The following is a 15,064-nucleotide window of genomic DNA, read 5'->3' on the forward strand; positions in this document are numbered from 1 at the left end:
ATTCTTTTCCCCAGTGTATGTTTTTGTCTGCTTTGTCAAAGATTAGATGGCTATATGAGGATGGTTTTATATCTGGGTCCTCAGTTCTGTTCCACTGGTCAATGGCTCTATTTTTGTGCCAGTACCAAGCTGTTTTTATTACTACAGCCTTATAATAAAGTTTGAAGTCTGATAAATTGATACCTACCATTTTTTTTTTTATTGCCTAGAACTGTTTTTGCTGTGCGGGGTCTTCTCTGGTTCCATACGAAGCGTAAAATTAATTTTTCTACATCTGTGAAGAATGATGTTGGTATTTTAATAGGGTTTGCATTGAATCTGTAGATCACTTTAGGTAGTATAGACATTTAAACAATGTTGATTCTGCCGACCCACAAGCATGGTTTGGTTTTCCACCTATTTACGTCCTCTGCTATTTCCTTCGGTACTGACATTTTTTAAATGTGTACTAACAACTTGTTCAAATAAACTACAGTTTCACAGTAAGCCTAAGGCAAAGATCCATTGGGTGGTGTGGCTCTCACCTGTAATCGTGGCACTCTGGGAGGCCGAGGCGGGAAGATCGCTTAAGCTCAGGAGTTCAAAACCAGCCTGAGCAAGAGCAAGATCCCATGTCTACTAAAAATGGGAAAATTAGCCAGGCATGGTGGCATGCACCTGTAGTCCCAACTACTTGGGAGGCTGAGACAGGGGGATCATTTGAGCCCAGGAGTTGGAGGTTGCAGTGAGCTCTGATGACGCCACTGTACTCTAGCTGGAGTGACAGAGTGAGACCCTGTCTCAAAAAAAAATTATTTTTAATAAATTATGTATAGAATTGGTTTGTCAGAAGTACTGTATTAAAATATTTTCTCTTCCTTCAGAGTAAAGGAGGAAAAGAAAAAAAATATTTTCTTCACTATCTGTATTTGTGCCCTACATGATCTCTCTCCCCTCATAAAACCACCTTTTTATCTATATATGGAGTGTTGTCTATGCCTTAGAGCAAGGGTGTAGTATAAAGAAAACACATTTAAAAGCCAGTGATGAGGGGATTATTACATGAATACATGCATTCTCAAATCTTGTAACTAGTAACTCGGGGATGTAAGAGAGGAAAAGGAAGACTAACACTAATTGGATCCCTGCTGGGTGCCAGACATGCTATTAGAACATTTGTGGACTTCAGTCTTCATAGATACTATGGGTATAGCGGTTATTTTCCATTTCATGGGTAAAGAATCTGAATCTCAAAGATGCTAAGTGATTCATGAAAAATCAGGATTTCGGCTGAAGTCCTGCTAACTCTCATACCTATATATTCTTTCCACAATATAACTCATGGATTATGGAACTAGAATGGGCCTTAGAAATAATCTAGTTTAAGTCTCTAGGCTGGGCGCGGTGGCTTACGCCTATAATCCTAGCACTCTGGGAGGCCAAGGTGGGAGGATCGCTCAAGGTCAGGAGTTCAAGACCAGCCTGAACAAGAGCAAGACCCCGTCTCTACTAAAAATAGAAAGAAATTAGCTGGACAACTAAAAATATATAGAAAAAAATTAGCCGGGCATGGTGGCACATGCCTGTAGGCCCAGCTACTCGGGAGGCTGAGGCAGAAGGATTGCTTGAGCCTTGGAGTTTGAGGTTGCTGTGAGCTAGGCTGACACCACAGCACTCTAGCCCAGGCAACAGCGGGAGACTCTGTTTCGAAAAAAAAAAAAAAGTAAGTCTCAAATTTTGTTAGGAAATAGAGGCTCAGAGCAGCAAAGTGACTTATCCAAGATCAGCCACTACTTAGTAGCATTCTTTTTGCTATAGTCAACATAAAGAGTTGCTAACTCTTTCTAAAACTATTTTTAAGGAGAGGTGATTCTATGAAGTACAGAAGTACAGAAACAGCTTCATTTTAAAGTACCTTTTAAGAGAAAGTAATGAGGCAACTGGGAAATAGTTTCCTATTGCTGCTGAAACAAATTACCACAAATTTGGTTGCTTAAAACAGTATGGATTTATTATCTTACAGTTCTGGAGATCAGAAGACTAAAATCAAGGTGTCTGCATGGCTGAGTTCATTCTGGAGGCTTTAGGGAGAAATCCATTTTTTTGTCTTTGCTGGCTTCTAGAGGCCAACCGCACTCCTTGGCTCATGGCCCCTTCTTCACATCACTCACCACAGCCCCTGTTACTGACTCTGATTCTACTGCCTCTCTCTTACAGGTACCCTTGTGATTACATTGGGCCTACCCAGATAGTCCAGGATAGTCACTCCATCTCAGCCTCCTTCACTTAATCACAAATCTCTTTTATCATGTGAGGTAATATTCACAGGTTCCAGGGATTAGGATACGGACATCTTTCAGGGTAGGCGGCATCATTCTGTCTGCTGCACACATACACTCACACATGCCGGTGTAGGTGTTTGTGTATCACACGTAAATGAAAAACCTTTCTCATTCAGGCTCATCTGGGATTAGCCATTCTAGAGAAATAAGTTTTCTATATCATTATATCCAAATCATATTTCCTATATTTGGAATATGTTCTAAAAGATGCTCTCTTCCCTGCCTTTATAAAGGATTCTCTGTGTAATTTTACCTTTCCTTGAGGAACGATGGCTATCATTGTTAAACATCAGTTATTGACCTGTGCTTCAAATACAGCTTAAATGGAAAGGTAGGTGTAAGTTGTTTGATACATGAAACTCAATGGGTATCAACCACTGCAATGGAGCTGCAGTTTCCTTTATGGTCATTTTTTATCAGTTGTTTCTTTGCCAGGAATATGAAGTGAAGGATATACAGCTGCCCGGCCCCCTGAACAAGATAATGTGATGGGCTTTCGGGAAAATTGAGTCAGAGAGCAGAGCAGTCTGCTGCAGGGTGAGGGGTGGGAGGAGTATGCTTTCTCCTTCTGGTAGTTGCAAATCTTTTGTTATTTGTCAGTATTCAAAACATCATTTCCTATGTCTGAATCACTAATATCTAAGGACTGCAGATAATTCCTTATCAGTTTGCATGTATTCTCTCTCATTTCCCCTAGGTTTGTTGATAGGGCTTGGAAAAGAATGCTGGCTGTTTCAAGAGCTTTTTTTAGTGAGTTTTTTATCATGATTGTGGAACACATTTGCTGATACGGCCAGGATGCTCATTTTTTAGGTTTTCTTTAGCATTTAAATGGGAAATTGTAATGATAAAAATGTTTATGTTAGAGTATCTGACATATATTGAGTGCTTACTAAATATTTATTATTTTTTATTATTGGCTTAGCCTGTATGAAATCTCTTCTGAAATAATACCTTAATCTCTAGGAAAATTTAGTAAACTAACATGGGACAGAAAGATGTTGAAAATAACTGTGCTTCCTCAGGATATTCTTGTTTTCCAGCCTTTATTCTTAAGTCGTGTTTCTAAAATACTCTTTTACCTAAAGAACAATAAGATGTTACATAACAACCCCTCAGAGAGATACTTGTCTGTTTGAGCACTAGCTTGTGATGTGTTAGCATTTGTTCAGCAACCAGTGGGCTTTTCCTATATGCCAGGCACCACAGTGGACATCAGTTAAAATACTTTTGTGATTAATTCACAGTTTAGTGAGGAGGTCTTATGGCAAGAGTGGTATTAGAAGTAGGAATATGATGGGGAACCCTGAAGAGGTTTTGGCTTATATTACAATAGGTAAATGCTTGACACTTCCTAAAACTCTGGGATCATGATTTTTTTCCCAGCTTCAGAAGAGGGTAGTCGTGGGAATCTTTAGCATTAGAACCTGTAGGGACAGTCAATCTGCCTGTTTAATTCAGCGTGGTTTAGTTCATGAATACCTGTCAGAATAGAAGTTGACAAACATCACCAAAGTAGATCCTTTTTATTAGCATTATAAAACATTCAAGTGTAAAACTCTGTCCAAAAAATTCACCAGATTCTTTGTAAACTCATGCATTATTTTCATCCAACTAGATTTCAGTTTTAATGAAATATCTTCATTTAAAACATCATAGAGTCAATAGTTTAAAAAAAAAATCTTTAATAAGAAAATGAGCAAAAGACATGAGAAACCATAGAAGATATCCAGACAGCACATAAGCACATGAAAAAGTATTCAACATTATTAGTATACAGGGAAGTGCAAATTAAAACCATAGTGAGGTATCATTATACCCTATCAGAATGGCTAAAATAAAACATAGTAATAATACCAAATGCTGGCAAGGGTGCAGAGAAACCGGATCACATTGCTAGTTGCAATCGTATCATATAAAATGTATGAAGTATATCATATAAAATGATACAATCATTTTGGGAAAGAGTATGGCAATTTCTTACAAACCTAAATATGAGTTTACCATATAACCCAGCAGTTACACTCTTGGGCATTTATCCCAGAGATAATAAAAACTTATGTTCACATAAAAACACATACATAAATGTTCATAACAGCTTTACTTGTAATAGCTAAAATCTAGAAACAACCTTATGTTACTATGATTTCTAGTAAGAAATATATACTATTTGGTCTTAGTCCCCATTCCCGGCACAGAGCTCTTTAAAATCCTTAGAATCTCAGGAGAGTGTTTTGTATGCTAATGAAGTGACTGACAGCTGGAGTCTCCTGAGGAACAGCCTCCTGATAAAGGCTGGTTGCTAGAGGAACCAATACATGATTAGAACTTTCAGGGTTGGAACTTTCAGCCCCACCTCACCTTTGACCTTCTGGGAGGGGAGAGTGGCTAAAGGTTGAGTTGATCACCAGTGGCCAGTGATTTAATTAATCATGCCTACATAATGAAGCCTCCATAAAAACCCTAAAGGGCAGGGTTCAGAGGTTCTGGGTTGCTGAACTCATAAAGGTTGGCATGCCCCAGGAGGGCATAGAAGCTCCACACCCGTTCCCCTATCCCTTGCCCTATGTATCTCTTCTATCTGGCTGTTCATCTGTATCCTTTATTTTGATGGGTTCTGTGAGCTGCTTTAACAAATGATTAAACCCAAGTGGGAACTCCAATTTATAGCCAAGTTGCCAAAAGTTCTAGAGGCCCAGACTTGAGATGGTACCTGAAGTGCGGGCAATCTTGTGGGACTGAGCCTTTAACCCGTAGGATCTGACTCTTGACTCCAGGTGGATAGTGTCAGAATTGAATTAAATTGTGGGACACCCAGATGGTGTCAGAAAATTGGTTGTTGGGGGAAACTCCCCACTCTACATTGGTCACAGAAGTGTTCTGTGTTGAGTGTAAGACTAGGAAAAACATTTGATTTTTTTCTGTCTCATAGAAACCCAGGTATTCTTCAACGGGTAAATGGTTAAACAAGCTGGTACATCTGTACCATGGAATACTACTCAGCAATAAAAAGGAACGAATTATTGACACATGCAACAACTCAGGAATTACAGGGAATTATGTAGAGTGAAAAGAACCTATTTCAAGGTGGTTTTTTTGGTTTGTTTTTTGGTTTTTGTTTTTAAAGCATTGATGCTGACAGTAGGTGACCATAGGCTTTTGGATCAGCAAAACTGTGTTCAAATTCTGGCTCCTATTTACTACATGTGGGATCTTGAGCCAATTCTTTAACCTCCCTGTGCCTCAGTTTCATCCTTTTTAAAGTGGGTGCTTTAATACTTCCCTCATTGAGTTGTTTTTAGGATTAGCTAGCTCAGAATAGCCATGGCTGGAGTAGCCATCTGATAGGATTTTAAAATATCACTGTTATGTAAACCACTCATCATTGATATTGGATCATAAAAATATTTTTGTCTTTTCATTTAAAGGGATAACACTTAAAAGGATACGCACTCTGACTTTTTTGCAGAAATTTTAATACCACTAGGTATTCTCTGTTTCATTAACTCATGTCTTTATTTCTTCTTTCATGGGGTTTACTCCATTGTTCTTTTTCTACCTTCATGAGTTTGACACTTAACTCATTAAATATCTTTCTTCCTTTCTAATATATGCATATAAAACTGTAAATTTCTCTTTTACAACTGTTTTAGCTGAATCACAAAATTTTCATATTGACAACCCAACATTTTCATTGTCATTTAGCTATAAATATGGCTGAATTTTTTCTTTGTTCCAAGAATTATTTCAAAATGAGTTTTTCAGTTTCCAAACATATAATGGGAGGAATTTACATGAAACTTCTTTTATGGCTTAGCATTTTTATTAAATGTTTCTTACGTACTTTAAAATGTGTTTTTTAATTAAGTATAGAATTTTACCTTTATTCAGTTCCTTGATTTTCTCTATTTGGCTGTTCACATCTTCAGTATTCTTACTAATTTTTGGTCTGGTTGACCTACCAGTTACAAAGTATCACTCTTTGATTGTAGGTATGTCATTTTGTCCTCGCAATTCTGCCAGTTTTTACTTTGTATATTTTTGGCTGTATTATTAGTCAGATTCAGAATTATTATTATTTTCTTGGTAAATTGTTCATTTTATGATAATGTAGTAAACCTCTTTATTCCTAACAATGCTTTTTGCCTTCAACATATATTTGATCTGATAGTAATATAGTCATTTAAACTTTTTAATCTAGGGTTTGCATAGTATATGAATCCATGATTTAGAATTCGCAGATAAGACATTCCTTTTCTCAATGAAGAACCTAGGCTTTCTCTAGCAAGTTTCTTTGCTATCTCTCCCATAAGATGTATCTTTCTAAGTCCATCTATTTACTGAAAGACTAGCCATGCGACTGTCTTAATTTATATAAGGATTCTCAATCACAACCCTTGCCACATACAGGCCTAAGATTTCATCTTCTTTTTCCATGAGGGCACCAAAACCCAAACCTCCACTTTATTAAAACTGACTATCATCCTCTATTACCCTCCCTTTTGCCCCAAACCCACCTGTGGCACATGCAATATCAGTTGGGATGCTTACTGGTGTTTTTGGTTTTCAGTTCTGGTCCGCGAGGATTCCCCTTGCAGATTCAGCTATGCGTTTTAAAGAATGTTGGTTATATTTTCTTTTAGGTATTGGAGATGTGTATGTATAGGAAAGGATATCAAGGTTATCTGGTCTGCTATGATGCTAGAAGGGTAGTTCTCATTAGAAGTACTAATCTAGCCTGAGAATGGTGCCGTGATGTTCAACAACTGTACAAGACTCTGGATCTGTCCTTTCTGAGACTTGACATCGTATAAATTACCTAAATTTCCTGCTGTTTGAGCGGATACTAGATGCCCTGGTGAAGTGGCAACACCTACAAAGACCTGCCATGTGTCTTTTTCTTGCTTCAGAACCATTTTGAACTTAGGGAACTAGAATACTGGTCTTCAGAACAACAAGATTTTCATATATTTCAACATATATTTGAGAATATATACAAATAAAATATTAATAAATAGTATTCAAATCTTATTGTTGCTTATATAAAACTTTTATTAAATAGAATTTTAGCAGTTATAAAACTAATTTGGGCTTAATTTTTTTCAATTGAAGTTTTTAAAAAATGTTATATTTTAAAATTATATGTAAGCAACATACAGTGGCGATCTAGCTGTCAAAGGGAAAAGGTAGGCTGCACTAATAGTACATTTAAAAAATAGAATTTAAGAAGGAAAAGGTTTATAAATTGAAACTAACTGTATGTAGTAACATAACTAATACAAATTATAACTATATTATTTACAAATATGCCCTAGTTCATGTTTTAAAACCATGCTATAGAGTAATATTTATTTTATTTTCATTATTCCCATTCCCATTTAGTATTTTTATGCTTTTTGGTATTTGAATCTCATAAATATACAAAATCCTTAAAGCGACTGGAATCCAACAAAAATTTTCTTTGAAATTCTTTTTAGAGGTCAGAGTCGGTTTCCCCTTGTGAATATTCCTATAATTGTATCAAAAGTAAATTCCGTCTCCAAAACATTAAATAACAGTACTCTTCGTCAGAAGCAGAATGTCATGATTTTGCTATTGGTGTTTAGTTCTCTAAACAGAATGACGAATTTGCCCACAATGACAAATTCTAAAATGATTCTCATATACGTAAGGAAAAATCAAGTTTACTTTAGCCAATGGCCTGGACTATTTTGTCTAATAAAAGATTTGCCTATAACAACTTTACATTTTCTTCTAGGTTACCTTCCGAACAAGAATCTATCACTGTAATATTAACAGCCAAGGTGTGATCTGTCTGGACATCCTAAAGGACAACTGGAGTCCGGCCCTAACCATTTCTAAAGTTCTCCTCTCCATCTGCTCCCTTCTTACAGATTGCAACCCTGGTAAGAGACTTTAAACCTTTTATTGAGTTGGAGCTTTTCCACACTTAAATGCCAGACCTTTGTAACTTGTTTACTTTACTACTACAACTATTACTACTACGATTACTATTACTGCTACTATTGATTTAAAATTTTCATAGTGTGTAACTATTTTCTTTTTAAATTGGGTTTTCTTATTAATCTTTTCAAGACCTATTATTTGCCAAAAAGGAAAAAGCATAGTGTGATAAAAATTAATGAAATCATTTTAGATGTGAAAGTACATTTAAAGATTGTATGAAATTCTCCTGCCAAATAATAATAAAAATTCAAATTGAATAGCTTAATCTTTAATTAGATACCAACCAAAAAAATGTTAATTTGAGAAATGTGGGCTATTAAAATCTGATAACAACCGGACAGCACCACACAGACATGACCTTTTTGGCATCCTAATAATTATGCATCTTGACAAGCTATTAGACCAAAAAAAAAAAAAGCTGAATGGTCCTCAACTAGAAAATACCCCCAAAAGTAAACAAGGAAATACAACTTCCCAGAAAAACTAAAGGGCTTATGGCTAGACCTTTGTGGCTTGCTGATATAATTAACACAGAAAGTTCTTAATTCTTGTGTGCTCGTAGATTTGTGATTATGTGTCTTTGACCAGTTTCTTTTAACTAAAAGACAAACCAACTGTCAATTCTTTACATATTTGGGTTTATTTTGGAAAATACAAAAATCTAAAGATAGTTATAGGGTTTTCATTGATCTTCTCAATGGGAACATTCTTCTTTAAGTACTTAATAGCTTTAACATTGTATGAGAGTCTATTTTTCATGCTTAGGAATAAGCTCGTTGACTAGATAAGTAAAATTTTAGACAAAAGAGAAATGACAAGTGCGAATTGGAGTCCCTTTGGCTCTTGGCTGGTTTATAAAACATGAAGACATTATAATCTTTTCTACTTTTGTATGTGTTCTGTTTTTCAGTAATAAAACCATTTTTAATGAAGAAATGTAAAACCAATTTAATAAAACTGTAATGCATCTAAAATATTTTAAAATAACCAACTAATGTTTTAATGCCAAAAAGAAAATAAAATAATTGTGTAAGATCATTATAAAATACTTTTAAATTAATTCATACTTCACCCCCCATAGTAAAGTTCCATAATGTTACATTAATTTAAAGGTGATTTTGTTCTTTTAATCCTATTATCCCTAATTCAGTCCCATTTGTCTGTGACTGTGTATAACCTCATTTGGAGGTAATGTCCCAAGAAGGCTTTTTTTTGTGATGATTTGGAGCCTGGCCTGCCTTGCTTTCCAGTCAGCTGAAATGGGGCCTGTTACCCTGAATAAGCCTGTAATGTGAGAGTCTATTCTCTGTACAGATATTCCTGCTTAAAGGAATAGATTCATCCTACTAAAGCCTCTCAGCAATCAAAAATATTTCTGTTCAGTGAAGTAGTTTTCCTTTGCTATGTCTCAGAAATTACAGATGCATTTTGTAAAAATTAAAAATCACTCCCAACTAAAGCAAAATTACATAAGGAAAAGAAATAGATTTTGAAAATAATGCTATTGATAGTAAGAATAAGCCTAAAAATAATAATGTCCCTTAAAACCAGAGACAGCTTGCCTGATATGAGACTAGAATAGTATTTGTAAAATACATACTAACATTTAGTTTATCACCCTTTAACACATATAAAAAGGTTTCGTGGCTGGACTTGGTGGCTCAAACCTGTAATCCTAACTCTTTGGGAGGCTGAGGCAGGAGGATCGCTTTGAGGCCAGGAGTTTGAGACCAGACCAAGCAAGAGTGAGACCCCATCTCTACAAAAATTAGAAAAATTAGTCAGGTGCAGTGAGTGGCACATGCCGATAGTCCCAGCTACTTGAGAGGCGGAGGCAGGAGGATCTTGAGCCCAGGAGTTTGAGCTTGCAGTGAGCTATGATAATGCCACTGCACTCTAGCCTGGGCAACAGAGTGAGACCCTGTCTCAGGAAAAAAAAAAAAAAGGTTTCCTAATTGGCACCTTATTTTTATGAATGATGACACTTCTGGAGTCTTAAATAGAGTTGTTTATCTAAAGTCAAAGTGTCCATTCTTTTGTTTAATGGACTTATTTCATACATTTATCTGGTACATTTCAATCCCAGATTTTTTCCCCTTAGAATTAAGTTAAATTTCAGTCTAAACTGTCTTCAAATTATCACAGATATAAGTTTGATGAAACATAAATAAATAAGATTTTCCTATACTGAATCTGTAGAGCTGTTTTTATACCAGAAATGCTTTCAGCTCAAAAGTAGGCCTTGCATAATAACATGGATTTAACCAAATTTAAAAATACTTTCTCACTCTTATCCCTATATAAACTGATGTTTTTATCTTTTATCTTTTTCATACTCCTGTAATTTACATTTGTCACTTTCAAGAATTTTTGGTATATTCAAAAACAAATGTTATATTTTTTTAGGGTGGGGCTACATATCCTTATCAGTATGATATTTATGGACAGCAGATGTGGATTTACAAACCAGCTTGATTGGCTGGGCACAATGGCTCATGCCTATAATCCCAGTACTTTGGGAGGCTGAAGTAGGAAGATCACATGTGGCCAGGAGTTCAAGACCAGCCTGAGAAACATAGTGGGATCCCATCTCTACAAAAAGTAGAAAAAAATAATTAGCTGAGCCTGGTGGCACAGGTCTGTAGTCCCAGCTACACTGGAGGCTGAAGTAGGAGGATCACTTGAGCCCAGGAGTTTGAGGTTGCAATAAGCTATGATGACACCACTGCACTGCACCCAGGGTGATAGAGTGAGACTGTCTGAAAATTAATTAAGTAAGTAAGTAAGTAAAATTAAAAAGCCTAATCCTCAATTAGTACTGTCTATTGTATTCTCTCTTGAGACGAATTATCTCTTAGGTGGCATATGTCCACATGGTATCAGTCAGTTGGTGGATATACCAGTGATAATCAATTCTGTTTCTAATACAGTGGTCTAGGTACGCCTAACTGCTGGTCTTCTTAGGCCACTGCCTCATAGTGGTGTTTGTTAAGCCTGATAGAGCTCTGTTATTTGTCATAGTACCTGACTGCAGAGTCTGGCTGTGACACACACTCAGAAACAGAGTAGCAGCAGAGAGGAGTAGAGGGTCATAAGTCCTAAAGGTCAGCTCCAGCCTCCCAGATTCTCTGAGTTTAGTCCTGCTTGGCAAACATGATTTAATGCATGAATTGCCAAAATTGAGGATACTATTAAGGAATTAAATTTTCGTATTCATGGAATACTCCTATTTGTAAATACTCTCTTCTCAAGTTAATTATTCAGCATGTATAAAAATTTAAGTTCTGTTCTATTTGGTTTCATCTTTTGAAGTTTGTTTTTGCTGTTTTGTTGGCTTTTTAAAAAACTCTTAGTGTTTTGTAGTATTCATTATATGAAATCTGTTTCTTTAAATATTATTTAAAATGTGCTTATGTTATGGTCTTCAGATCTATAAATAATGAGTATCTTACCTCATACAAAATCAACTATCCTGAGAATACTGACAATTTTGAGATAAAACAATATCAACAGTTTTTCTATACCTGATGCTTTATTCACAGAGCAATGTCCAAAAATATTTCTAACCCTTTTCCCCTTCTTTTTCTGAAAAGTGTATAAATCTGCATATCATCTGGCATTATTTTACTAATCTTAATTCTACTTTTTTACTCTACTCGTGTTACATTCTAATGTGTTATGAGGTTGTTTAATTGTGTACACAATTCTGATACTGTATTATTTTTAAAAAATCCCCAAAAATATGTGACTCTTATGAGACAATTGGAAATTTGAAAATAAAGCATATAATACTGAGAAATTATTGCCAGAAATATTTAGGCATGATAATAGAACTGTGATTGTGAATTTTCTACATATTCTTACCTTTTAGAGATATATACTGAATTATTTGCAAATCAAATTCTTTGATATATGGAATTTGCTTCAAAATAATCCAGAAAGATTGGAGGCGGGTTGGGGTATGGAAGCTATCAAGATTGACTTCTAATAATTGTTGGGTCTGAGTGATGAGTACATGGGGGAAGTTCATTATACTATTATATTTTGAAATATGTTTGAAATTTTTTATAATAACATCTTTTTCAATGGCTAAAGATTAGATATACCAGCAGTATATAGTACATCCTTGGAAACTGCAACTTTAAGCGAAATGCTGTACGATCTTAACTCTGGTTTATGTTAGTTAGCCTATGGTAAAGTTAAAGTCACAGTTTTCAAGAACCTATTGACCACTTTAAGTGAGGACTTAATGTAATCTGTATAAAGTGTGTGATTTGGCTCTCTTTTGTTCTCGGAGGGAATCTTTTGGGCTCTGACCCTGGCTTGTGTATTTCATTTCTCTATCATCTGCCTTCAGACGTAGGCTGCCTTGTGGTGCAGCCTGGGCCAGCAGGGGCCTGCATTCATAAGCAACTGTGAAGTCTCTGTCTGCCAATCTTCAAACAGGCAGAACTATACAGATCAGGTCAAATAAAAATGGCTCTAAGCATACCCACAAACATTAATACTCAGGGTGGATGAGCTGCTCCCTCTCCCCACTATCACCTTTCAAATAAAAATCAAGTATCAGTTACCCCAGTCTTAGATTTATGCAAATCTTTATTAGAACAACAAATCGAGCTAAGAATGGCAGCTAATTAACCCTCAGCCTTATATAGTGATTAAACTGAGGGTGAGCTCAGCTGCAGCTTCATTGGTAAGAGCTTTATTCTCAAATGGGCTGAGCAAAAGAAAAGAGGAATTTGCTCCCAGTGGCTTTTTTTATTGTGATCTATAAAAGGTTGGGAGAGTGGTGTTCCTCATTCTCCAAAATCACAGCTTTTTGTTTCAGATCACTTAAGGCCTATTTGTTAAACAACTAATACAATCCTTATCCATAAATTGTCTCCGATACCTTAGCTTTGATTGTTAATGGCTTGTCTTTGGTCTAGTTATGATTAGATAATAAATTGTGTTACTACATATGAAAATTAATTTATAATTGATAGTGGCAGCTGGTGGGTGAGGACCATACAGTAGGATTCGTTTTTTTCAGCACATTTATATTTGTGTAGATGATTTATACAAGTTTGTGAGCTGTTAGACTGATGAAAGGTATTAGCACATACAACACTTCAATTAGATTCTAGTGCTTATATGATAACGTGAACCTTCTACATATCCCATTCTACTGCACTTGGTAACTGGCAAAAAAAAAAAACTGTTTCTTTAACTGTAATTCAGGTAAACCTATGAAAATTATAAGCCTACCTGCTTTCAGAGCAGATTATTTTAGCAGGAATGCAAAAAAAAAAAAAAAAAAAAAAACACTTTTTTTTCCACAACAGCCACTATAGTTGACTACATAGACACCTTATTTCTTCTGATGCCTATGACTTTTTTTAAAGTGAGAAACATATAAAGTAGAAATACATGGCACAACTAACTTCAAGCTGCTTTCTTTATTTGTAAAGAATTGGCTTCTCTTTCAGATTATTATATGCTAAATTCCAAAATTCATTCTAATCAGTACTTTTAAATGTGGATATAGTGTATAATTGTCATTTAACTTTTCTGACACCTTATGCATAGAAACCTATGGTTTTACAACTTCATACTTTTTCTTATACTTTGCCCTCTGTTGTTTAAGGAACCAATAAATCGCTACTGTTAATCAATCTACCTGGTATTTTTAATACCAGGAGAGGAAAGTCCAAAAACTTTATTAAAGACTTTGGGTTCTAGTTTAGTATTATCTGTAGAATACTGGGACACAGCCCCCTTTTGCCCCACAGTTTCCCATAGGCTTACTTAGATCAATTTCCAAATTGATTATTTCCCAAAAAAATTGGAAATAATGCTATTCTTGCTATGAAGTTTCTGGAAAAATTGAGTATTCATTGAGAGGGATAAATAAAATCAGGGAATACACATCATAAAGAGAAGAACATTTCTGTCCTATGAATTAAAGAAGATTCAGGGAAGTGATTCTGTGCCATCATAAATTTGGTTTAAAAAAACACAGAAAATGACAATTCTGAGATATTCATCATGACCTATGCATTTGTAAACACAAGCTTTAAGTGATATTAAGAGGATTATTTCCCTACTTTGTCAATTCTGCAAAAATAAGCTCTTTGGTTATCTTATAAGGAATACTAGTATATAATAATGCAAACAAAAAGATCCAATTATTTATAGCACTTTATCAAAGAATGATTTTCTAGGAAATAATGAATAAGAAAGGAACGTTGAAATTATATGATCATAGGGTTAGATCTTGGATTGCCTACTTGTGTAACAAGTAAAAAGAATTCCTCTTTAACTCAGAGAGTTGCCAGGAAAGGATTGGTGGCTTCAGTAGATAGATGACTCCATGACAAAGCAAGAATTTCTTATATATAGCCCATGGTACTTCTGCTTTGTGTAGGCAAGTCTTTATTTACCACAACCATCAGTTTGATTTCTTTCTTGAGCACCCAATTTGCCTAGGTGAAAAAGAGCATTACACCTGTAATCCTAGCACTCTGGGAGGCTAAGGTAGAGTGGCGCTTGAGGCCAGGAGTTTGAGACCAGCCTGGGCAAAAGAGTGAGAGACCCCATCTCTACAAAAAAACAGAAAAATTAACAGAACGTGGTGGTGAGTGCCTGGCTACTCGGGAAGCTGAGGCATAAGTATCACTTGAGCCCAGGAGTTTTAAGGTTGCAGTGAGCTGTGATGACACCACTGCACTCCAGCCTGGGCGACAGAGCAAGACCTTGTCTCAAAAAAAAAAAAAAAAAGAGCATTAGCTGTT

The 15,064-nt window shown here is 35.7% G+C and overlaps 1 protein-coding gene across 2 annotated transcripts in view; it reads left to right on the forward strand.

Moving 5' to 3' along the window:
• The window catches only part of UBE2E2 (ubiquitin-conjugating enzyme E2E 2), a 384,028-nt gene that overhangs the window by 323,678 nt on the left and 45,286 nt on the right, over window positions 1-15,064 (forward strand). For both annotated transcript variants that reach the window (XM_012644571.1, XM_012644572.1), the window contains exon 5: window positions 8,080-8,227. In XM_012644571.1, the coding sequence (XP_012500025.1) occupies window positions 8,080-8,227 (148 nt within the window). The remainder of the gene's footprint in view (window positions 1-8,079; window positions 8,228-15,064) is intronic.

This window comes from Propithecus coquereli, unplaced genomic scaffold (assembly GCF_000956105.1).
Source record: "Propithecus coquereli isolate 6110/MARCELLA unplaced genomic scaffold, Pcoq_1.0 Scaffold214, whole genome shotgun sequence".
In the NCBI taxonomy this organism is placed as follows: domain Eukaryota; kingdom Metazoa; phylum Chordata; class Mammalia; order Primates; family Indriidae; genus Propithecus; species Propithecus coquereli.